Below are 25,025 nucleotides of genomic sequence, written 5' to 3'. Positions count from 1 at the left end.
TAAATTAAAGTTCCAAGAGTTAAACCATTGCTTTATTACCTTTATGGGTTAACAAAAACAGTAGACTGTTGTGCGTTTGGACAAGGTTTGGACAACCTGATTCATTTACAAAAAACAAATAGGCCTAGGCCTCTCACTGTTGCATTAGCCAATTTATTAGGCCAATTATTCTTTTTGTAGGCTAATAGAAAACGGAACATACAATGTACAGAATGAACAAGGACGCCAGGATACAAGCAGGATATGATATAAAAATAGAAAATAATTAGATGTGTGACATAGGCGTATGTGTAAGTTTAGAAGAATATTTCGCAAGCAAGTCGAGTCTTCTTGGTTTTATCTAGGCTATATGTCACTGTTCCTAGTAGGCTATTTTTCTTTTCTTTTTTAAAGATGACTCTAAAAGGCAACTGATTGTGCCCTACAAAAAAAATAGTGTACGATGCGGTGTGTCTGCTGTCGTCATCACGCATCCAAGTAGGGGGGGTGTGTGTGACGTATTGAGCACCCCCCCACCCCCACCCCGTCCCCCTCCTCCCCTCTCCTGTATCCGCGCTCGGTTCCTCTCGCGGATGCTGCGACCGAGCTCCTGTGCGCGCGGGCTCTCGCAGCAGCTCACCCCCCCCTCCTCCTCCTCCTCCTCCTCCTCCTCCAAAGATGTCGCATGAGCTTCTCCTCGCACCGCGGCGTTTCTTTTTTTTCTCCAGAGCCGGTAACAGTTAACAGAATTCGGTCAAATTAGCAGCTCGCACCGCCGCTAGCAACTCTCGTATACGTGCACGGTCTGCTCCCTCCCCCCGCCCCCCCCAACCTCGGAGGTGTTTAAACCCTCAACCCGGCGCATCCTCTCTCTCTCTCTCGCTCTCTCTCTCTTTCTCTCTCTCTCTCTCTCTCTCTCTCTCTCTCTCTCTCTCTCTCCCTCTCTTCTCAACCGCCGCAGAACTCCGCCGACCAACCGTCAGGTGACCGCGCGGAGCGGAATATTCATCAGCACCGTCGTCGTGTTTCATCCCTCCACTCCTTCGGACTCCAGGCAACCGAAGCTGCCGTTGCCCCGGTCCCCCTGTACCCTCTCATCCGGTTTGGGACATTCTCCGCTCCTCTCACACGCAGATTAACGGGGATTCTGCCTCCCCGCCCGCGCGCTGATGCTGATGTCCTTGAGCTCGGCCTGCACGGTGAGTCGGTGAGTCCGTGCGTGCCCGCGTGCGTGACTGTTATTTACCCCGGGCGCCCGAGCGCCGTTTTTATTAGGGGAGATGTGTTGCTCTCATTGTGATTCACAATTAATGGCATATAGGGAGTTTTTTAACGGAGCAGCAGAATGTGTCAGGGCCTGTGTGGCATTTCTCATCATAGGCCTAGAGAGCTATGATAATATACAGTAGAGGCATACCATGATACCGTGTCCAACAGCGCTATGACATTATGATAGGGAGTGTGTGTGTGTGTGTCTGTGTGTGTGTGTGTGTGTGTGTGTGTGTGTGTGTGTGCATGCGTGCGTGCGTGTGTGCGTAAAGCTAATGATACATATCCATCCATTCATCCATCCTTCCATCCATCCATCCATCCATGCATCCATCCATCCGTGTCCTGTGTCAGATGATGAGGGGCTGCAATCTTAACATTTTCACCGAGCAGCATGCGCTATTCTCCGGTTTGCCTCTTGGTTTTCCCGGGCACTGGTGTGTACCAGGCTATAGGCTATTGGATATCATTTGCGTTGTTTGTCTCGATTACGGCGCGTCGCACCTGCAGCGTTGAGCCACCGGGTGTCGGTTGTTATCCGGTGATGATCTTTTGCCGGAGGGACCTGCAGGACTGGCCCGGCTCAGGGTGGGTGTGAGGCGGGTAGAGCGGGCCGGCGATGGGCCAGTAACCTTGCGGAGGGACATAGGGGAGGAAAGTGGCGCACCACACTACGTCCCCCCCCCCCCCCCCCCCATCTCTCTCTACAAGTATGTAGCCCACTGTTGTTTCTCAACGCAGTAAGGACCCAGTCTTGTTGCTATGTATATGTGGTGAGGATGAGGAAGAGGATGAGGTGGAGGGATGAAGCTCAGGCACGTCTGAAGGTGACCAGGAAAGGTCGTTTTGTGTAGGAAAGACACTGTTGCCTGTGGCCTTTCCTGCATGGAAGAGCACAGACTTATTGGGAATTGCAAGTATGATGCAGGAGGGTTGGGGGGTGGGTAGTGGTTAGTGTAGGAGGCACAGTGTGTGTGTGTGTGTGTGTGTGTGTGTGTGTGTGTGTGTGTGAGTGTGTCAGAGAGAGGCAGAGAGATGTGAGGGGGATGGACACACACAGAGTGGACATCAATCAGTCTTTCATCTAGCTCGACTCTTTCTTTCTTTCTTTTTTCTTTCTTTCTTTCTTTCTTTCTTTCTTTCTTTCTTTCTTTCTTTCACACAAGTTCTTTGAAGGCCAGACCCCCCCCCCCCAAACCCTCACTACCACCATCATCATCATCACCGTCATCAGCATCATCAGCCAGTTGCTTGCTTTAATGTGCTCCACAGTACTGCAGATATCCGGGCCCTGTTGGCGGCCCACCTTTAATGGCTCCAGCCACTGACTGTGTCGAATTCTAAGTGTGCTATTCCCGCTGGGCATTACAGAAGTGTGTGATTGGCGCCGAGCCAGCGACGGCAGGCAGGCAGCAGCCCAGATACAAGGGCCCCGCCAGAGGTGACCCTTCAGATGCCTGTCGGAAAGTGGGACTGCAGGTGCACAGGTGGCCCGCAGACAAGCCAGTGTAGGCGGGGAGACGAAACACTGACACGGGCGCTGACAAATGAGCACACACACACACATATGTGGACACACACTCACCTCAGATCACGCTTTCGCACACACACACACACACATACGTGAACATACTCACCTACGATCGCACTTTCGCACACACATACCCACACACAGCGCAGGCATGAACACACACTCTACTCACCTAGGATAACATTTGCGCGTGCGCGTAGCACAGATGTGAACACATGCGTGCCTTTGCTCACACACGTGCGCACTCACACACATACACACACACACGCTCGCTTAGTCACATGTGCTGAAGTGTGTGTACGCAGACTGGGTCGCCCCCTCCAGTACACACACACACACACAGACACACACACACACACACACACACACACACACACACACACAGAAAGCACACGTGGCCCTGCTAGCCTAGAATCAAATCCCATGAGGACCTTCTCTCCTGTGTCTTCCCTACTCTGCATCCTTCTCAACCTTCCTGCTGCCGCGATAAAGAGAAAATACCTGGGGGAACGGACTGGCCACTCTCCTTTAAAAAAGAATCAAATTGCTGCGACCCTCTGAGGGATGGCGTGCAGGGAAGCAGGGCTAGCATTCAGGATGAATGGGCAGGCCACTGAGGATAATGGTGACCTTTTGTCTGACTCTTTTCATGTTCAAACACATATTCAGCCAGGGCAGCCCCCTTTTCTCTCTCTCTCTCTCTTTCTCTCTCTCTCTCGCTCTCTCTCTCTCTCCCCTTTAGAAAACACCGTGGTGTGTGACACATTTGTGTGTGTGCGTGTCATGTCAGCAATCATATAAGTGATGTCTTCAGGCATGTGTGTCTACATGTATGTATGATGCATGTTTGCATGTTGTGGCTAAAGTGAAGGGTTGTGTGTGTGTGTGTGCATGTATGTGTGCATGAAAGAGAGAGGGAGTTGAGAATGCGTAAGCAATTGAGGGAGTGACAAAAACTGTTGTTTTTTTGTTTTTTTACAATTTATGTAATGTAGAGGCACACACACATGCAGACACACACACACAATACACACCAAAGCTCTGGCACAAAGACAGCGAAACAGAGAGACGTGGTCAGAGTTAGTTTGCGATAGTTGGGAGGATGAACAGAAGAGCGTCTTCTGTGTGAGCGTTATAAAATCAGACAGAATCAGTGAGTGAGAGACCGGGCTGGAGAGAAACTGGCTGAGTAAATAAATGATTGCAGTAGCAGGAAGCAGATAGACAGGGAGAGCGACTTCGTCAAAATGAGGGAGAGAAAGAGAGAGAGAGGGGGAAGGAGAGAGGAGAAGCTGAAACAAGCGATGAGACGCCAGAAGACGAGGCGCACGAATACAGTCGGTAGACACACATGGATACAGTAGATAGATAGATGTAGATAAATAGATAGAGAGAGGAAAGAGGGAGTGAGAGAGAGAGAGAGAGAGAGAGATAGAGAGAGAGAGAGAGGGGAAGCTTCAAAGGCAGAGCAGGGTGACTCAGTCATAAACTAACACTCTCAGTCAGGATAGAGGCATGCCAGGACAGAGAGGAGAAAGGGAGGGAGAAGATGCAAGAGACAGGGGGAGCCGAGGGAGAGCGAAGAGTGGAAAGGAGGGAGGGGGAAAGGAATTAATGATGAGCTTCAGCTCTTTTTTTCATGTTCGTCTCTATATGAAATACCCTAGCAAGGATTCAGAATATGTTGTGTCATGTGTTATGCTGTGAATGTTTAGTTACAGCCAGCGCTAATTGCCCATTTGGGATGAATTTTCGTTTAAATGTGGTTGAAGGAAAGAGAGTTAGTCCGCCGCTGTTCTACTAGACGGTGTGAACAGGATCGGTGTCAAATTTATTTTAATTAAATCAAACCCAGTGACGGGTTGAAACGTTTATTCTGTGATTAGGAAATTGTGTTTCGGTGGATTCAACTAGAGCATCTCACTTCGAGACATTTCCTGTTTTCTGGTCTTAAGAGCCACTTCTTAAACTCAACAAATTGAGCGTGAATTAATTAACATTAAACCTGTAAAGGACATGAATGAATCCAGGCACGGCATGCTTTGTGTCAATATGGACATAGCAGGGTAACTTTTAAATAGTTAAACTTAAGCAGCAAAGGCCCCCAGAGACCAAAATACACTGTTTATAATACTTTGAATAATAGGCAATAGTTCAATTAAAGCATGTACATGGTTTGAAGTAACATGATTTCCCCAAATTTACATGGAATTACTTATTAGATTTGTTTACTCAGAGAAGAAAGTGACGAAATGTGACCCAGCCTGCGGCCAAAAATGTAGAAACTTTTTGTCAGTTTTTTGGTATTCTTTGCTGGTGCACTTACTGAACACCTTGATGCAAGTGGTGTTATTCTCAGTGTTAGCTGAAAGCAGAAGATGCTGTTTCACACTCACGCATCCTTTCCCATGATAACCAGAGAGATACCTTTCATGCCTTGCCAGTCCACTCAGGAGGGTGCTGGATGTGAGTGAGAAGTAGGAGCTGGTGGGAGTGAGCGGTAGACAAACAAACCACCTCTGCATCCAGGTCAACCTCCCCTGTGACCTCTGTGACACAAGAGCGCATTTAAAATATTGAAGGAAATCATACGATGGCCTTTACATGGCCAAATAAATGTAAAGATTTAATTCTAAGCATGTTCACTGTGAGAGATCATTTCCATTTGGTGTATGCAATATATTGTTGATGATTTGGTGTAGTGAGATCCATGAAATACAGTAGTAATACTTCTTCTCTCCCTCTCTCTCTTTAGGTCCTGGTGGTGCAGCAGTAGCAACCTCTGAACTGGATCCGCTTCCCGTCTCTGGTTTTTCAGCCGCCTCTGCCTCGCTCGCCCCTCTCTCCATCTGCCCACCATCCCCCCGCCTCTGTCTGTCCGTCCGCTGGCCCGTGCGTCCGTCCATGGACTGGCCATGACCCTGGAGGGAGGGGGACAGAAACGAGGAAAGAGCGGAGTCGCCGAGGAGACGAAGGAAAAGAAAGCTGGATTCAGCCAGACGCTGCGCTCCCGAACCGCCCCTGCTCATCATCCTTCATCCCCCTCACCCTCCTCCTCTTCCTCCTCCTCCTATGGAGAAGTAAAGGAGTAGCAGGAGACTCTGCCAAGGTAGTGAGGAGAGGCGAAGAACATCAAGAACACAAAAACAAAACAAAAGAACATCCCTTCACTCCCCTTAGAGAAAATAAAACCGGGTTAGGCATATCATTAGCATTACAATTTTAGAGAAAGGAAGTGCGACAGAGGGAAAGAGGGATTTTGACCGATGAGCACATGAACAACCCTACACCAACCAAACGAAAGGGGAACTGAACGGAGGACGGACTAGAGAGAGAGAGAGAGGAGGAGTAAAAAAAAAAGGGAAGAAAAAAAACAAACCCTCACCGACATGTCAACGACAGCCACCATGGGGGAAATGGCGAACAGCGCGGTGGAGTTTTACCCCAAGGGGACTCGAGGCGGGGGTGGAGGAGGAGGGCGGGCAGACGGCAACCACGCGGGGGGAGATTTCGGGGTCACGGTGGAGGACCTCAGGGACCTGATGGAGCTGCGGGGGGCTGAAGCCCTGCAGAAGATCCAGGAGAACTACGGAGACACAGACGGGCTCTGCCAGAGAATACTGTCCAACACGACTGATGGTGAGCTGGGAGGGATGGACGGATGGCTGGAAGGATGAATAAGTAGATGGTTGGGAAGGATGGATGGATGGAGGGATGGATGGATGGATGGCTGGATAGTGGAATGAATAATGGAGGAGTAGATGAATGGATGAGAATTTGGATGGGCAGATAAATGGACGTATAGGTGGATGAGTAGGTGGCTAGATGGACTGCTGGCTGGTGGGCCGGCTGGAAGGATGGATGGATGAATTTGCGGAGTGATAACTGAATGAATGCAGAAGTAGTGGGACAAGTATATGGCTGAATAGCTTGATGCATCGATGAGTAGATGGATGGATGAACTGGTACATTGAGAGTTGGATGAATGGAGGAGTAGATGGATGGGGGGATGAGGGGATAGATAGAGAAATCACTGGACGTACAGTATATTGGGAGGAGTGGATGAATGGGTGGATATCTGATGAATGGATAGAAGAGTAAATCGATGAATGGATGAGTAGTCATGGATGGACTGGTGTATGCTTGTAATTGCAGGTGTTTCTTTACGGCAGTGTTTATACTTTACACCATTTTATCGACATTATCGAAACTTACACACTCTCTCTTTCTCTCTCTCTCTCTCTCTCTCTCTCTCACACACACACACACACACACACTCTCGAGACAAGAACAAGTTTAGAGGATTACACTAATCATAGATTTTTGATGACCAGTGATGGTAGAATGTGGTGTATGTGTGTGTGCGTGTGTGTGTTCTAACAGGGGTGTGGTACTACACTACACCCACTCTAACTAGTGTGTAACCTAGCAACACAACAGCAGAGAGACGTTGGCTGGGAAAGACAGATAGATAGATAGAGAGAGAGAGAAAGAGAGAGAGAGGATGACTGATTGAGAACTATGAGATGGAGATAGCGAGGACTAGAGTGAGGTGAATGGAGGACGAAGAGTGTGTGTGAGTGTGTACATGTTCATGTTATGTTTATGAGAGGTGTGTGTGTGTGTGAGAGAGAGAGGGAGAAAGGGAGAGGGAGAAAAAAGCGAGAGAGAGATTTGGTAGGTGTATAGTTACAGAAAGTCTGTGTTGAGTGTTGCTAATTTGATACTGTGAGCTGGTCAGGAATCAGCGCAGCAGGCCTCAACAACGCAGCACACACACACACACACACAGAGTCATGTATCTGAAGTTGTCCCTACGAAGCACAGTTGGCAAACAACACACACAGACACACAAACACACACACACACACTCCTCTCCACACTTTTGGATGGGCTTCTCTCTCACGGTGTTGATTTTCACAAATTACATATGGTGCAATTTGGCATGACAAACCAAACCGCAAGCGCAAACGGAGATGAAGGAAAATGTTTTCTACCTTGTAGAAATTTAACGTCATTACTTGAAACTCCATCTTCTCAAACTTGTGATGGATCACTCAGAACCCACAGCGGACGATATTTTCTCCCCTTTCAAAGCTTCAGATCTAATGCAGCCGACAGTACAACAAAGCTGCTGCCTCTGCTTAGCAAGATTACAATAGCACTGATCACAGAAGAGCAAGATGAATAGGTAGATGGATGGATGGATGAGAAAATAGATACATACAGTAGAGAAGTAATCAAGAAATATCCAGTCATATATGCCCACATCAGTGCATACTCTGCAACAATGCTACACACATAGCATATGCCATCCAGACTGGGGTCGATATACCACACGCATATACATTATAATACAACTGATGCTGAACATCACCCGTAATATGATACACAGAGCAGAGTGGGGGGAATCAATCGGTTAAACTAATATGGAATGGCATCACACACACACACAGACACACACACACACACACATGAACACGCACACCGATATGGATACCCCAGCACTGCAGCATAAGACCATCATATACACAGTCCAGAGAGAGAAAGGAGGAGGAGAAATGAAGAGAAAGAGAGAGTGAGTGAGTGTGTGTGTGTGTGTGTGTGTGTGTGTGTGTGTGTGTGTGTGTGTGTGTGTGTGTGCATGCGTGCGTGTGTGTGTGGTGGGGGGTGAGGGGGTGAGGAGGGAAAGCTAGAACAGCTTGCCGCATTGTCAAGGACACATCAAGGGGAGATTGAGAGAGGGAGAAAAAGAGAGGGAGAGAGAGGAGGAGAGCCAAAGAGAGAGTCTGTGGAAGAGGAGTAGGAGGAATGGGAGAATGGAGAGATGGATGAGAGAGAGAGAGAGAGAGAGAGAGAGAGAGAGAGGGTGGGATGGACGAATGAAAGGAGGATACAGCTAGCTAAGATTACTCAGCATAAGGTCACTTGTTTTCTCTCTCTCTCTCTCTCTCCCCCTCTCCTCTCTTGCTCGTTCTCTCCATCTCTCACCCTCTATGTCTGCCTCCCCTCTGTCTGAACCCTGTTGAGCTGTCATATTGCTACACAACTCTTCAGCAATGCTGGGAGCTACATATGACTCCCTGCAGCAAGCACAGTGGACTAGGATGTCTCAGAACACACACACAAACACACAAAAACACACACACAAATGGATACTAAGATTGTCACCAATCTTGGCCAACCACGGCAGACAAATTGCCGTTCCCCTCCCCAACGCCCAATCACAAAATAGCACTGCTCCAAACCTAGCGCTGTGGAGGAGTGACATCACCTGTTGCTGGGCAGAAACCTGCTGGAGACAGGAAGCCCTGACTTGATATCCTCGTCGCCATGGAAACTGACTCACTTAGGGGTGAGGCTGAAGGGGAGAGGAGGGTGAGGATGGAGATGTTGGAGGGAGGCTGAGGAGGAGAGAGAGAGCGAGTGAGGAGTCTGGACGCAAATGAAATTTGGAGTCAGCTGCCATAACTGAGAGATTTTCAAGGTGTTGTTTGTGTTGGTAAACTGTTTTACTGAACAAAGCAAGTTTAACTAGTAAGCTTTGGCTGTTATTGGGTGATTCTGTGTGTGACAACAAACCTCAAACTTCATGTAATATAGAGCAAAACTGACTAGTAGTGTGTATGTGTATGCTTGTGTGTTTTCAGTTTATTTATTACTGTTGTTGTGTGTGTGAGTGTGGGTTTCTGCATTTGTGTGCAAACTAAAAATTGCTGACATCTCGAATGCTCTCGTTCTCTTCCTCATCTGCCTCTTTTGTTGTCTGCCTCCCCCTCTCTCTCTCTCTCTCTCTCTCTCTCTCTCTCTCACTCTCACAGGTCTCAGCGGGGACCCAGCAGACCTGGAGCGTCGGTACCAGGCGTTCGGCCAAAACTTCATTCCCCCGAAGAAGCCCAAGACCTTCCTGGAGCTGGTGTGGGAGGCCCTGCAGGACGTCACGCTCATCATCCTGGAGATCGCCGCCGTGATCTCCCTGGCTCTCTCCTTCTACCAGCCTCCTGGGGACGACACCGAAGGTGGGGAGAGGCAGGCAATGGGCGGATCGGGTGGGAGGGGAAGGAGGAAGTTGGGGAGTAGGAGCAAAAGTTTGGAGGGTGTAGCTGGATGGAGAGAGAGGTAGGTAAGGGGAAGAATCCATCATCTTATTTGGCTTATCCCCCTATCAGTCTCCTGGTAAAAGAGCAGAGCAGGAATCAGAGAGGGAGGGAGAAAAGCTTGTGGGAGGAGAAGAAGGGAGGAAAAGTGTTGGAACTTCCATAATACTCCGTTCTGAGGAGCACAAGAATCAGAGGGAAGCGGAGGAAGAAGAGAGAGTTAGGCAGAAGGAGGAAAATGAGGGAGAGAGAGGCAAGGCTTGGGTAATAGGGAAGAGAAGGATGGAAAGAGGGGTGAAGGGAGGGTCAAGGGAGGATGTGGGTGAAAAAAGAGCATTGAGCCAAAATATCTACCATCACCTACTTGGAAGTGTGCGTCTACCAAACCTCAGTGCAGCAGTCAAGTTTTACAGAAGTAAATGATTCAGTGGGTTGGCATTGTACTCTTATGCTTGATTCACAATTAACCTGTAATGCAGCGGTGTTGCTGCAAGCTGAATTCTACGCCAGGATCATCTGGCCCAAATGCATTGAAATTACTCTGATTAGATGTGGTTATCAATAACTGTATTGCAGCATATATTTTTTGTTGCAACTCCGATTCACTGACAAAATGTTTTCATCACGAAGACCTCAAGGAGATCTTGCAAAACAGGAGCAAAACAACATGCGCTTCAGTTTGCACATGCATTATTAACGCGTAAGCAGAATAAATCCAACACACGCAACAACTTCACTGCAACGCAATGCATCTGAGACAGAATGATGCAAAATGAAATGAAAGAACTTCCAGCAAAGAGCCACACATTCAGCACAAGAAGTGTAATCCTGGCCTTAGAAAGCATTGTTTCCTTTTGGTAATGAGTTCAATTAACATGTTATTGTACTTTCTTCCTGTTTTATTTCCTTGATGGTTAGGGATAATGAGAAAAGACCACCATGTAATGATCTAATCATCTTCTTATTGGTTCCACGGTTAAAAGGGGAAGAAGGACAAATTAAAAGGATAATGGGGAGAGGGTGGGTGAGAAGAAGAGAATTGTTGCCATTAGCTCACTGGGACTGTTTTCCACAGTGAGAGGTCATGGCAGAGAGGAAGTGGACGCAGTCTGAAAGCTCATACCTCACACTACTCACCAGATAGTATGCCGCAACAATACAGACAAAGTATCCACATATTAGTTTCAGTACATAGTGCAACATCGACATCTGTAGTCAGGTGTGAAATGTTGATGATGATTTTTTTATATATATTTCAGGTATTTTACTGGTACCAAACTGTAAAACATGCTGAGATAAAGCAGCCACTAAATAGGAGGCAGTGTGGTCTTTTGGCTGGTCCTTTAATGGACCAGCAGGTTGCAATAATCATTGGGTATTTGAGAGTTCATTTAGCTTTCCAGCAACTTATTTGAAACATACTGAATCTGAATTGTGCTATCCATACCACCACCCATCCGGTCCTTCAAGCACGTTAATGTTGTTTGACCCAGGTCAGGTCGGGTTTCTACTAAGCACAAGAGTGAGGCTGAAAGAGAGTAGGAGGAGAGAGGAGGAGGAGGAGAGCGCTGATATCATCTCTCTAGCTGCGTATCTATCAAAATATCTACCCATCCATCCCTCTCTCTCTCTCTCTCTCTCCAGCATGTGGGAATGTGTCCGCGGGTGAGGAGGAAGGCGAGGCGGAGGCCGGCTGGATCGAGGGTGCGGCCATCTTGCTTTCTGTGGCGTGCGTCGTCCTGGTGACGGCGTTTAACGACTGGTCCAAGGAGAAGCAGTTCCGGGGTCTACAGAGCCGGATCGAGCAGGAGCAGAGGTTCACTGTAGTGCGGAAAGGAAATGTCATCCAGATCCCCGTGGCCGACATGGTGGTGGGGGACATGGCCCAGGTCAAATACGGTAGGGACACCGTCAAAAAAGCTTCCTCTATAAATAGACATATACATGCTGAATGCTAGTATGTACTTACTCTCACTCACTCACTCACTCACTCACTCACACTTTTGACATTATTCAGATGAACTTATACACTGATCCTACAGTTAGGAATGAATACTGGCATACGTGTACACATAGACAACCTAACTTAACGTAACATGACTCCACCTGACCTAATCTTACTTGATATTGTTAGTGTCCAGCTGAAATCTTATTTCTCCAAAAGTCAACAATTCAGGAGAAAATGTAGTTGTTGTAGTTGTTTTTTTCACATTTTAGAATTAATTATCAGCGGTTTGACTTGGACAAGGTTCATCTTCTGTATCTGAATCACATCAGCTGTCACAGTGGAAATAAAAATTGGAAATACGGGCTATTTGGGACACCAGTGTTACACCGGCTCTTAGTCCAACTTTAGGGAGTTGTAGTGTTCTTGTCTGATCTCTCCTACTCTTCAGTTACCGGATTCTCTCAGTACCCAGCTTCAGTACCCAAATGTCCCCAACATCCATACTTGTAGATGTCCCTAACAGGCACCCATAGACCTCCCCAGCTCTTAACTCCCCTTTAAAAAGTAATGTTCTCTTCTAGTGGTATGTACCTGACATGTCCCCAAGAGACACACATACATTTACATGTCCCCATGAGGCACCCATGCGTCTGTATGTCCCCAACCAAAAGGGACATAAACTACTATGTTATAAAATCTAGCACTGATCTCTCCATTTGTGTATCCAGGGGACCTGCTGCCAGCTGACGGCATCTTGGTCCAGGGCAACGACCTGAAGATAGATGAGAGCTCTCTCACTGGAGAGTCTGACCATGTACGCAAGTCTGTGGAGAAGGACCCCATGCTGCTCTCAGGTTCGTGTTCCCACTGCTGATGATGACATCATGTCGTCATGGCGTCTGTCTGTGTGTGGACGCATCCTTCTGAACACAATAACTCAAGAACAATCCATGATAGAAACTTCATTACACCACAGGTTCCCCATATAGAGTAGATGATCTGATTAGATTTTGGAGTACCTTTCTGCATAAATTTGCATATTGAGGGAGAACTGATTTTCTTCTTCTCTATAACTCCTTAATGCTTTAAGACAGAGTTCATATTAATACCCCACCTGTGCTATGTGAAGACAAGTATGTTGACATAGAAATATTTGCTAATTAATGCATTAATTAGTTCAATTAATAAGCTCATTAGCATACCCGGTTATGTTTAATGACTCAAAAACAATACATGATAGAAACTTCATACTTACCACAGGTTCCCCCTATAGAGCAGATGACGATGTGATTAGACTGTGGAGCCCCTTGCTGCACAAATTTGCATATTTATGAGGAAACTACTATAGCTCCTAAATGCTTTAAGATACAGAGTTCATATTAATACTGCCCATATGTTATGTGAAGACAAGTATGTAGACTTATTCATAATTAAAGCATTAATCATCTTAATTAATGACCTAATTAGCATAACTGCTTATGTTTAATATATCATGGTGATTATGGCAGGACATTCGGAAGCTCAAGTGTCTCTTGTTTTTATTTGATTTTACAATTGGATTTTTTCCCAGAGTTTGGGATTGGACAAATTGGAAAGTATATTTTGAGGTGTTAAAAAGTGGCTGATGGTTGTAAACTTCTTCCTGTGTGTGTGTGTGTGTGTGTGTGTGAATTGATTGTAATGATAGCATATAGAAATAATAGAATATACAATACAAAAATGTTCAAGTTAACAAAGTTATTATCACTTCACTTACTCTTCACTTACTTTTTCATGATAATAAAAGTTAAGCTAACTAAGGATTTTAGGCTTAAGGCCAATGGCTGGTTTACCAACTAAGTCATTAGCTTTCAGATGCACTAGCTAGCTAAGTGAAGCTACATAGCCTAACAGCAGTCGGCATAGCATAATCACTGTTGTTTCCTTACAGCTTATTCTTTTTACCTACTGATGAATTTATACTATGTGGGTGAGTTAGCCAATTTCTTTTGGGTGATTATCCCATCAGCAAAGGTGCTGTAGCTCCAAAGAGGGGCTTATTATCCAACACTTGTAGCTTCTAGAGTATATTGAATTAGTACTTTGTCACAGATTGAGAGCAGCAGAAACACTGCTGCAGAGAGGAGTGAGACATTAACAGAGAACAGCAGGATTGAGACAGGCAAGCAACAGTCAAACACAATGCTAGTCAGTATACAAGTGAATTGATATAGCCTAGTTGTTGTAAATTATTTTATTGTTTTTATGTGTATTTATTATTTTGTTGTCTCCCAAAATAAAATTTGGGGAGGGACTATGGATTGGCCCGGTCCGTCCCTCCGTTATATATCTTATATATGTCCGTTCAATATTTTGGATGCCACTTGATTTGGGGGCATGATGCATCTCCCCATTGTGTTTCAGCTTTTTCAATCACTAATTGGCCCAAGGGTGGCACTACTATTACAGGTCAAAACTGTAATACTGCAATACGGCTGCCTTGTTCATCAAAACATTTTATTGTTGAAATTAGTTTTTGAGAATCAAATCAGTGTTTGAAGTGAAATTTCTAGTTTGGAAACTGACATTATTGTGATAACAGGGGCTCATGATGTGACGTATCATGACGAGGGGTGTAGGGGACTGGGACAGGTGGGACAATTGTTGATCAAAATGACTTGTTACAGCTTATTTTATAAATATAACTATATCAAAACTGATTTGTTTCTATCTAGTTTTGATGTGACAGAATCTTATTGAACCAAACCCAGATTGACTTTACAGAATGGTAAGGCTTTATCTCTGTTTGGACCCTTTTAAAGAATCCAGTTTCTAATTGGCCCAGGATTTGGATAGTTTGCATTCAAAATACCATGTAGGTGCAGGCCTTGTTGAACTATTAACATAGATTTCACTAACAGTTTTGCTCTTTACCCAGATAGAACTTTGTAATCCCAAACTCATGATTTGTTGATTCTTATCTGTGACCACTTGGGGGCGCCACTTTACAAGCCCCATTGGGCTCCTGTTGGCCCCTGCATAATCCTCTAACACATCATTGTTGATATTCATGTCCTATTATATGTGCAAACTACAGTAAACTTAACCAAATTTAAGTGAAGCTAATCCAGTAGTATATACGGATGTTTAGGTACCCATGTGATGGAGGGCTCAGGGCGGATGCTGGTGACGGCTGTGGGCGTCAACTCTCAGACTGGCATCATCTTCACCCTGCTGGGCGCCGGAGAAGTGGAGGAGGAGGGGAAGGAGAAGAAAGGTAAGTGCAAGAGAGGAATCAGATGAAGGATGTTGTTATGTTAAAAATGAAATAAAGGCCTTTTGGGCTGTAATGAGAGGAAGAAAGAGAGAGGGAGAGGGATCTTTTTTGTTGAATTTGTACAGGAGCTTGTCTGTAGAGTTTGTTTTATCTGCCTATATTGCAAGTTGAATAGACTTCATATTTGGTAATACATCAGAAGGCCAAATGGTGTTGTTCTTGAAGTACCGGAATGAATAGATGTGAAGTGAATAGATGCCATCTTAACTTGAGAAAGATGCTTACAGAAAGCTGAAAGATACAGGCTCTCTCACACCTCTCCACCACCTCCACATGAATACTTCAAACTGGTCTCCGAAATGTTCGCGTCAGTTAACATGTACTTACTCACACATGGCAGTGTGTGTGTGTGTGTGTGTGTGTGTGTAGAGGTAGGGGGTTGCTGCCTAACTGATTTCAGATAAGAGCTTCAACAGGAAACACACCAGTTTAACCTCATGGATAATTTAGCCCACATCCTCTCCATCCCTCTTTTCACTTTTTCTTTCCTTTTCTCTCTCTCTCTCTCTCTCTCTCTCTCTCTCTCTCTCACGCCCCCTCTCTCGGCTTGTCGCTCTCTCTCTCTCTCTTTCTCTCACTTTATCTCTTGTTTACCTCGCTCCTCTGCCCTCTTTCGCTTTTCCATCTCTGCTATTGCGCTCCCCTCTCTCTCTTTCCCTCCCTTAATCTGAGAGAGAGGCTGCAGATTGAATCAATTATTGAAAGAGCAGGGGAGAGAGAGAGAGAGAGAGAGAGAGAGAGCCGGAGAGATTCAGGGAAGAGGGTGTCGGTTGGTCAACGGATGAAGCATTAGTCCACGCTCAAATTTGTTTTGGAAGTCCTCGCAGCCAGAGCAGAGCTGCAGACAACAACAACAAAGGCTACACATACTTTCAAAGGCACTTAAGGCTAATATCATTACTAGTGCACTCATCCATATCTATACCACTGCAGTTGCTTATGCATGGGAATGTGTATTGTGTTGTTGGGATCCTGAAATAGGGAAAAGGTCTGTGACAAAGAAGAAAACACAGATGGACAGCAACAATTTAGCTGATGGTGTTTTTTTTTTTTTTTAATGAAAAAACAGTCTTAATGCTTTTCATCCTCATTCTGTTTCCAAAGTGTTAGTTATGCAGTGGAATGTTTTGCACTCAGTGCAGCAGCCTCTGTGGGCTGGATCATTCAGACAGCCATTTACTGGAGCCAATACATAATTCATAAGACTTCTACAAATGCCATAACTTGTTAGTTTTTCCTCATGCAATATGGGTTTGCTATGGGGATATGTTTACTTTTCTCTTTGATCCGTCTCTCATTTTGAAATAGAGGTTATAGTCTATTAAAGAAAAAACATTTTATATCGTCATCTACAAACGACTAGTCTAGTCATGCATGCATACACACACATTCACTGTTTATTTGAGTTTTTCATTCTTTTCTTTTTGTTCTCTTTTGTTTTCCCTTTTTTACCAAATCCTCTCAAATACCCCAAAACCTTCCTCCCTCACACACTCTCCACTGCCCCTCCAAACAGAGGAAAGTACTCAGTTCCTCAACTCTGCAGATGCCAGTTACAGCACAGTCACCAATGGTATGTGAGCATAAAGTTGTCTGCCCCGCCCCGTTCCTCTCCTCAGCCAATGAATGGACCCCAGTAAACGGTGCAGTGAAAGTGACAGTGACAGTGATCTACTGTATCGACTCCGTACATATAAAAAATGTCTCTCAGCCTCTTGACCCAGTGTATGAAGATGTGTGTACCTGTATCAGTGCCCCCTTCAGTATTGTTTTGTTGTGGGTTTCTGTTTTTTGGCGTGTGTTTTTGGGTGTCCTGAGATAAGAAATATGAACTGATGTTGATTATTTATGAATATTCATACATGTGAACACCTCTTCTCCACAATTTGTCTTTCTATCTCCCTGTCTCTGTCTCTCTCTCCCTCTCCCTCTCTGTCTCTCCCTCTCTCTCTCTCTTTCTCCCTCTCTCAGGAAAGCAACCTGATGGAGCTGTGGAGAACAATCAGAACAAAGGTAAAGGGTCATGACTTGTGTGTTTGCGTGTGCATCAGTGCATGTTTGTGTTAAAGTAAGGGTTGGTTGGGATGTGGGATGAGCTTACTTCATCTGCAGGTGCAGTGCTGAAGAGGAGGTGTGTGTGTGTGTGTGTGTGTGTGTGTGTGTGTGTGTGTGTGTGTGTGTGTGTATTTCAGCCAAGAAGCAGGATGGGGGCGTTGCCATGGAGATGCAACCTCTGAAGAGTGCTGAGGGAGGGGAGGTGGAGGACAGAGAGAAGAAGAAGACCAGCGTTCCTAAGAAAGAGAAGAGCGTTCTGCAGGGCAAACTCACCAAACTGGCCGTTCAGATTGGCAAAGCGGGTAAAGCACCATCATACATAAACTGTACAGGTTCCAGAGAGGTTTGTTTATGGTGATCTGGATTCTGCTTTTGTTGGTTGGAACCAGCATTCAGGAGATCTCTATGCCAAAAATGAACAAGCACAGATTCTGCTCAGTGGCAATGACGTATAGTTCTTTGTGAATACGAGAAGTGAATTGTGGGAGTTGTGTGAAAATTTGCAGCTAAAGTGCGAAGCTTCATAGTCACATTCTCACAATAGTACAACAAATTCCTTTTATTAATTAGGTACTGCTTGATAAAGAACAGACATTATTTGTAGAAACCGATTTTCTCAAGTGTTGTAAACCGTGATGACGTTTGATAGTGCGCAGGTAGAGGAGTGGAGTGATGATGAACCACACAGCGCCTCATCATTCGCGCGTGACAGAGATATTCAACAAAGTTAGGATAGAATAAGTGAGTGACACACTGATGGACCGATCCCCTCTTTGGATCTTCCCACAGGTTTGGTGATGTCGGCCATCACCGTGATCATCCTGGTGCTCTACTTTGTCATCGAGACATTTGTCGTGGAAGGTCTGTCTGTTTACGTTACAACAGATGACATGCAAACACAAACACACACAGAATGCATCCCTCCCACTTCCAGTCAGGCTCTGCCAAATCTTACGGATGTCAATCTTTTTCCTGTGCTGTCAAATGTTTACGGCTGTGTTGTTTATGAGTCACTGCTCGTAACTGCTCTTTAAGACGTAACACATGCGGCGTGTGTTGCAGGTCATGCGTGGCTGGCAGAGTGTACCCCGGTCTACATCCAGTACTTTGTCAAGTTCTTCATCATCGGAGTCACTGTGTTGGTGGTGGCTGTCCCGGAGGGCTTGCCTCTCGCTGTCACCATCTCTCTGGCTTACTCTGTCAAGGTAGACCCATCTGTGTGGACTGTGTATATCAGACCAGGATCAAATAGTGTGGGCAAATTTTGTCTTTAGACTACCACATGGCTGGGCAATACAATAACTGCCAGAAACTATTTGAAAGTCAATTTGGTATTGTGCCGATGCAGTAAATCCCACCTATCTGGTACTTCAACTGAAGAGTAACTAAACCCCAATCCTCAATCTGTGTAAAGCCTGATATCTAATGGTTAAAAGCATGCTACTGAAATTGCCATCTGAACAATTAATGACTTTCTCTCTGCCTCTTCCCCTTCTTCCCTCTCCCTCTCTCCTTCCTCCCCTCAATCCATCTCTCACTGCCTACCTCTGTCCCTCCTCCCTCCCTCCCTCCATCCATAAATCGCTCCATCCCACCCTTCCACCTCACCCGTCCCTCTGCTTTCCATCACCATCTCATATGTAGAAAATGATGAAGGACAACAACCTTGTACGCCACCTGGATGCGTGTGAGACCATGGGCAACGCCACGGCCATCTGCTCCGACAAGACCGGCACCCTCACCACCAACCGCATGACAGTGGTGCAGACTTACTTAGGTGAGTGGAAAGCAGAATCTCTCTGGAAATTCACAGAGGGTTTCTTTTCCAAGCGTTGTCCTACTTTGTGTGGCCTGGGACCCACAGTAAGGACAACATATGAAGGGTTTAATTCTTACAAATGTTCCGTCTTGGGAAAAGAATTCATCAGTCAATATTTCAAAAACACAGGTGACTATCCTCACTATTTATTATATAACACTATTTATTATATTATATAACACTATAAGGTGTTAAGATGAATTTTAACTTAATAGCCCTAATTTGCTTTACTTTCATTCCAGTAATTACTTTGTAAGAGGAGGTGTCAAATGGTGGATATCTGACTGTGGAAAGAAAGTTTTCATATTATTGCTTCTTTATCACTCTTATCCACCAGCAACAGGACAGTGACCCATTTTGGTTCATGAGCTACAGTATAGTGTGTAGGGGTTTTGCACAGTTAGTGCAGTCTACACCCGCCTGTTGTACGCAATGCGTCTCTGTCTACAGAGGTTCAAATTTAGTCATTTGCTGCTTTTTAGCCTTTTTTCTCTATGTACCTTTTCCAAGTTCCAGCTTCCTATTGTAAGTGTAAAAAAAGTGTTAATACTGTACTGCATTGTACAGCAGCTTCTGCAACACCATATAGACCATATGTCACTAAATCTCCCCATTGAAACCAATAGAAAATAAATACTTTGGGAAAGGGTGACAGCTCCTGCGGCTGCAGCCCACTCAGCCTATTCAATTGGAAAAACCAATATACAGTATAAATGTTACTTCACATATATAAGATAAGATAGAGGTTTAATGATCCTCGTAGGGACATTGGGTTGGCGCAGCAGCAGAGAATAGCATATAGAAAAGAATAAGACAAATTGAGAGTACTGAATAAAATCACAACATATTGAAAATAATAACGCAAATCAATATATAAAGACCCAACTTCTTCATTGCCAGATTTTTAAGTTGAAGCAGATATGTACAATGCTAGCTATTCACATTATCAGGTGTACAGATGGGAGAAGATATATACAGAAAGTCCAGACATGCAGATAAGCATCAGATTTACAAATGGAGGTAACATGGTCAGAAATATGTGCAGAATGTGCAGATGTGCATTGTTAGCTAACACTTTGTACCACGTTGTAACATATGGAGCTAGCACACATACAGGCTGGAGGTGCAGAAGTTATTATTGATATGTATTTGTTATTGCCCAGGTGATGTGCACCACCGTGTGGTCCCGGACCCTGGGCAGGTCAACCCCCGGACGCTGGATCTAGTAGTCAACGCCATCGCTATCAACAGCGCCTACACCTCCAAGATCATGGTGAGTCATACACAGAGACAGAGATGCCATTGTTCTAACAGTCATTTTCTCCCTTACTCGTTCAGCAGACCCTTCAGCAGCCCTTCATGATTTAAGTGTATTCTCAGGACTCGGAAAATAATTTCACCTTTCACTGTGCCTTTCTTTTAACGTTTTCTTCTTCCTTTCCTCTTTCTTCATTTATCACATTCTCCCCTTCTCTCCTACCCCCTCTTTCTCCGTTCCTCCCTCCCTCCCACCTTCTTATTCTCCCTCTCCCTCCACACCTCACTCCGCTTCTCCCTGACTTTCTCCCCACCCTCTCTATTCCACCACCCCCTTCTCCCTTCAATCTTGCTCTCTATCAGCCGCCTGATGTGGAGGGGGGTCTGGCTAAGCAGGTGGGCAACAAGACAGAGTGTGGCCTGCTGGGATTTGTATTAGACCTGCAGCAGGACTACGCCCCTGTCAGAGAGCAAATCCCTGAGGAGAAACTCTACAAGGTAGGGAACCGAGCGCAACATCCACCTTCACAGGTTATCTTACTTAATATGGCTCATTTAAAAGATATTGCTGTCTGAAATACACAATTCACCTAACTGTGGATTGAAAGAAAGGTTAGTCACAGCTTATTTGAATTTATCCAATACTTATTCAATAGGCTAGAAATTTTACCATTGCATTGTAGCACTTTGTTTTTCGAATTGTATCATTTTGTTTCCTCCATGACTCCCAGAAAAGTTTTTAATTTCACTTGGCATTCGTGTAAGGTGGAATGACGATAAAGTTGAATCTAATTTGTTTTACGTCTCTCTCTCTCTCTCTCTCTCTCTCTCTCTAAGGTTTATACATTCAACTCAGTGCGTAAGTCCATGAGCACCGTGATCAAGCTGCCTGATGGCTCCTTCCGTCTCTACAGCAAAGGAGCCTCTGAGATCCTGCTGAAGAAGTGAGTGATGGGGAGAGGGATGGAGGGAGGTGGACAGAGGAATGAAGGGATTGGGATGACATGACATGACATGACATGGATGACAGGGGATTGGAAAAGAGTTGGGTTGAAGGTTTGAGTTCAGGGAAAGAGGATGTTCTACCTGTGAGATTTTCCTCTGTGGCTCCATCTCTGTCCTTCGTCTCTCTCCAGGTGTTCCTACATCATGGATGCCAACGGCGAACCTCGCACTTTCCGCCCACGTGACAGAGATGAGATGGTCAAACAGGTGAGCCGCTGAAATAAAATATTAAATACTTTTAATTGCCTTAATCCAGTTTGTATACTTCAAAGATTTGAATGTAAACTATATTTTTACATACAGCACAAGTGTAATAAGAGTACAAGTCCCTAAGTAGTTAAGCAGACTGTAGTATGATGGGTGATGAGATTTTGTTTTGATGAAGTTTTGATGATGATTGATTGATAGGTGATTGAACCAATGGCATGTGAGGGGTTGAGGACCATCTGCATTGCGTTCCGTGACCTGCCAGGCAAGCCGGAGCCAGAATGGGACAACGAGGCAGACATAGTGACTGAGTTGACCTGCATCACTGTGGTTGGGATTGAGGACCCTGTACGGCCTGAGGTAGGGCAGGGTGGTGTGTGTGTGTGTGTCTTTAGTTTTTAGTTCCTTAGTTAGCACCTAATCCAGTGCATTAGTGGGATCAACAATACACAATAATCTGCTAATCTGTATTTAAAAATGGATGTCATGTTAAGTTTTGGTGCAAACAAATGTGTCTGTCCCTCCAGGTGCCTGACGCCATCCGTAAGTGCCAGCGTGCGGGCATCACGGTGCGGATGGTGACTGGTGACAACATTAACACAGCCAGGGCCATCGCTGCTAAATGTGGCATCATCCACCCTGGGGATGACTTCATCTGTCTAGAGGGCAAAGACTTCAACCGACGAATCAGGAACGAGAAAGGAGATGTGAGTTGGGGTCGCAAGCTTATGAGTGATGAGTAAACATGCATATTCCTATAGTGTTCAAAAAAATAGTTCTTTATGTAATCGTAGGACGTTTTCATGTTGCTGGACTAAATCAAAATGAACTAAATATGAACCTAATTCAGCGAGACATCTGTGATGGGAGGAGCACACTTGATAACCCCAGTGACATAGCTGCTCTCATCCAGCCCCTCCTTTCCTCTAATATCCAAGCCAGCTTTCTATGCAGGCATTCAACCTGAATAGCACAAGCTTATTTACATCAGATCCTGTGTATTAGTAAATGCTGACACATCTATCTTTGAATAAATGAAATACTCAAGCCTACTTGTATTCTTGTATTATTCACATCTGTCCACTTTAAGTAGCACATACTATCAAAGGAAACATTTGTACAGAGGTTGCTTGCACTTAACCTATTTTGCATCATCATTTGAACTCTGCTGAATGCTTAATAGGATGGATGGCTGCACTCTTGCATGGACTGTGAATTTACATTCACATTACATCCAAGAGTGCAGTGCGTTTGAATTCACATTTTATACTCTGTGTAATGTGCTTTGTGCTCTGTGTAAATTTTCATTCTAGACAAGAGTGAGGCTGGTTTAAATTCATTATATATGCAAGAGAGCAGTATATGGAAGGCTCTTTTCTGTGCAGGTCTTTGATCCTTTTCTCTCCGCCACACCTGCGTACCGCTGGGTGTGCCTGAGCCTCTTGATCAACAGTGACATCTAGTGAAAGCAGTGAACAGTCACGAGGTTCTCTAAGCCCTCTCTCTCTGTTTGACTGGCAGATCGAACAGGAACGTATCGACAAGATCTGGCCCAAACTCCGTGTGTTGGCTCGCTCCTCGCCAACCGACAAACACACACTGGTCAAAGGTGAATCGCGGCGTTTTACTAACCCCACACACACACGCACATGCACACACACAGACACAGACACACTTTACAACCTCTTTTTCTCGACTGTGTCCAGGCATCATCGACAGCACCGTCATAGAACAGAGGCAGGTTGTCGCGGTAACAGGAGATGGAACCAATGACGGGCCAGCTCTGAAGAAGGCTGATGTGGGCTTTGCCATGGTAACTCCCTGTTTGAAATATTATGCACTATTAGTGTTCTTTATTGATAAAATCCTTCTGTCTTACTCATTAATGTGTTGTAATCATCTCAGAAAGCATCAGCTGGTATCATTCCAAAACACTATATATCCATTTTGGAGAAAGATTGCTCATCGCTCCAAAACACTCAAATATGCATATTCTCTCTAAAGGTATTAAGATAACTAATAACTTAAGTGATATTCCATGGTGAATTTTGTCTTCTAGCCAACAAACATTTGTAAGAGTCGGTGTCTAGCTTTTCTAATGTTGGACATCTCATTTTGGAATGAAACTCTTTTTTGAATAGACTCTCACTCAGTCTAAGTGGTAAGACTTGGAGCTAGGCCAACGCAATATTGAGACAGTAGCACTTGCAAGTAGTTTTAATGCCGGAATACTTCTATGAATCCTTTCCTGATTCTCTCTCACTCTCTCTCTCTCCCTCTCTGTCTCTTCTCTGTCAGGGTATTGCGGGGACAGACGTGGCTAAAGAGGCGTCCGACATCATCCTGACTGACGATAACTTCAGCAGCATTGTCAAGGCGGTGATGTGGGGCCGAAACGTCTACGACAGCATCTCCAAGTTCCTGCAGTTCCAGCTCACTGTCAACGTGGTGGCCGTCATCGTGGCCTTCACCGGGGCCTGCATCACTCAGGTAGACGGATAGCACTGTGAAACATGCAGACACATGCTGACGCGTGTTAAATTGTATAAAGTGTAAAGTGTAAAGTGTATGATGGCTTTTCATGCATACGCACATGCAGACGCATACTGACACACGTGGACACACATATGTGCCTACACTCTCCTATGTATGATTCACAAGGAATATCCACTTGCATATTTTTATTATTATTTTTGTCGTTATTATTGTTATTGTTGCTATTTTTGTTATTATTATTATTATTAATGGTTTGTTCACTTTTTAAATCATATTATAATATTTGTTTTTTATTTACTCATGTGTAAAGCTTTTTGTAACTGTTAATAATAATAATGATAATAATAATAATAATAATAATAATAACATCAATGTAGTTATAAAAAACTTTACAACCGAGTAAATAAAAGCAAAAAAGGAAAAAAACAACAGTAAAAAAAGAAGAACAATGTAAGCAAAACAAGACAGCAGAGCAAGAAACCCAGTAAAACATAAAAAGGGAGGTCAGGGTCAGTTAACAAAAGAGCATTACATAAAAGCAAATCTATAAAAGTGAGTTTTAAGAGGTGATTTAAAAGGTGATATTCAGACTAAGCGTTTCAGCCAGGTCGCTTCAAAGTCCTGGTAGCAAATGTCCGATCGATCGCCTCTTGTTTTCAGTCTAAACTTTACATACACGCTGACACACTGATACCCTGCCACCAGAAAACCATTCATGACTGAAACCACAAACATCACTAACCATCACTATGTCTTATTCCATCCCTCCTCTCTCTCTCTCTCTCTCTCTCTCTCTCTCTCTCTCTCTCCCTGCAGGATTCTCCACTGAAGGCGGTGCAGATGTTATGGGTGAATCTGATCATGGACACGTTCGCCTCTCTGGCCCTGGCCACCGAGCCCCCCACCGAGGCCCTGTTGCTACGGAAACCCTACGGCCGAAACAACCCGCTCATCTCCCTGACCATGATGAAGAACATCCTGGGCCATGGAGTCTACCAGCTGGTCATCATCTTCACCCTGCTGTTCATAGGTATAGACACACACAC

General features: G+C 45.0%; 1 protein-coding gene across 1 annotated transcript in view; it reads left to right on the top strand.

Moving 5' to 3' along the window:
- Positions 1–6,168: 6,168 nt before the first annotated feature.
- atp2b3b (ATPase plasma membrane Ca2+ transporting 3b) overlaps positions 6,169–25,025 on the top strand; it is a 30,440-nt gene continuing 11,583 nt past the window's right edge. The window contains exons 1-20 of the mRNA XM_071521289.1: positions 6,169–6,418; positions 9,601–9,798; positions 11,521–11,775; positions 12,553–12,678; positions 14,955–15,080; positions 17,112–17,153; positions 17,333–17,497; positions 17,985–18,056; positions 18,258–18,400; positions 18,840–18,972; positions 20,178–20,287; positions 20,635–20,769; positions 21,109–21,215; positions 21,408–21,483; positions 21,685–21,843; positions 22,011–22,190; positions 23,005–23,092; positions 23,190–23,296; positions 23,782–23,973; positions 24,796–25,009. Coding sequence (XP_071377390.1) covers positions 6,169–6,418; positions 9,601–9,798; positions 11,521–11,775; positions 12,553–12,678; positions 14,955–15,080; positions 17,112–17,153; positions 17,333–17,497; positions 17,985–18,056; positions 18,258–18,400; positions 18,840–18,972; positions 20,178–20,287; positions 20,635–20,769; positions 21,109–21,215; positions 21,408–21,483; positions 21,685–21,843; positions 22,011–22,190; positions 23,005–23,092; positions 23,190–23,296; positions 23,782–23,973; positions 24,796–25,009 — 2,878 coding nt within the window. The remainder of the gene's footprint in view (positions 6,419–9,600; positions 9,799–11,520; positions 11,776–12,552; positions 12,679–14,954; positions 15,081–17,111; positions 17,154–17,332; positions 17,498–17,984; positions 18,057–18,257; positions 18,401–18,839; positions 18,973–20,177; positions 20,288–20,634; positions 20,770–21,108; positions 21,216–21,407; positions 21,484–21,684; positions 21,844–22,010; positions 22,191–23,004; positions 23,093–23,189; positions 23,297–23,781; positions 23,974–24,795; positions 25,010–25,025) is intronic.

The sequence above is a fragment of the Centroberyx affinis genome, unplaced genomic scaffold (genome assembly GCF_046629955.1).
Source record: "Centroberyx affinis isolate AG114_WGS23_722 - 3 ecotype Tasmania unplaced genomic scaffold, CSIRO-AGI_Caff_v1 ptg000880l_1, whole genome shotgun sequence".
NCBI classification, from domain to species: domain Eukaryota; kingdom Metazoa; phylum Chordata; class Actinopteri; order Beryciformes; family Berycidae; genus Centroberyx; species Centroberyx affinis.
The sequence above is the reverse complement of the archived record's forward strand: the minus strand, read 5'-3'. Positions and strand labels throughout refer to the sequence as shown.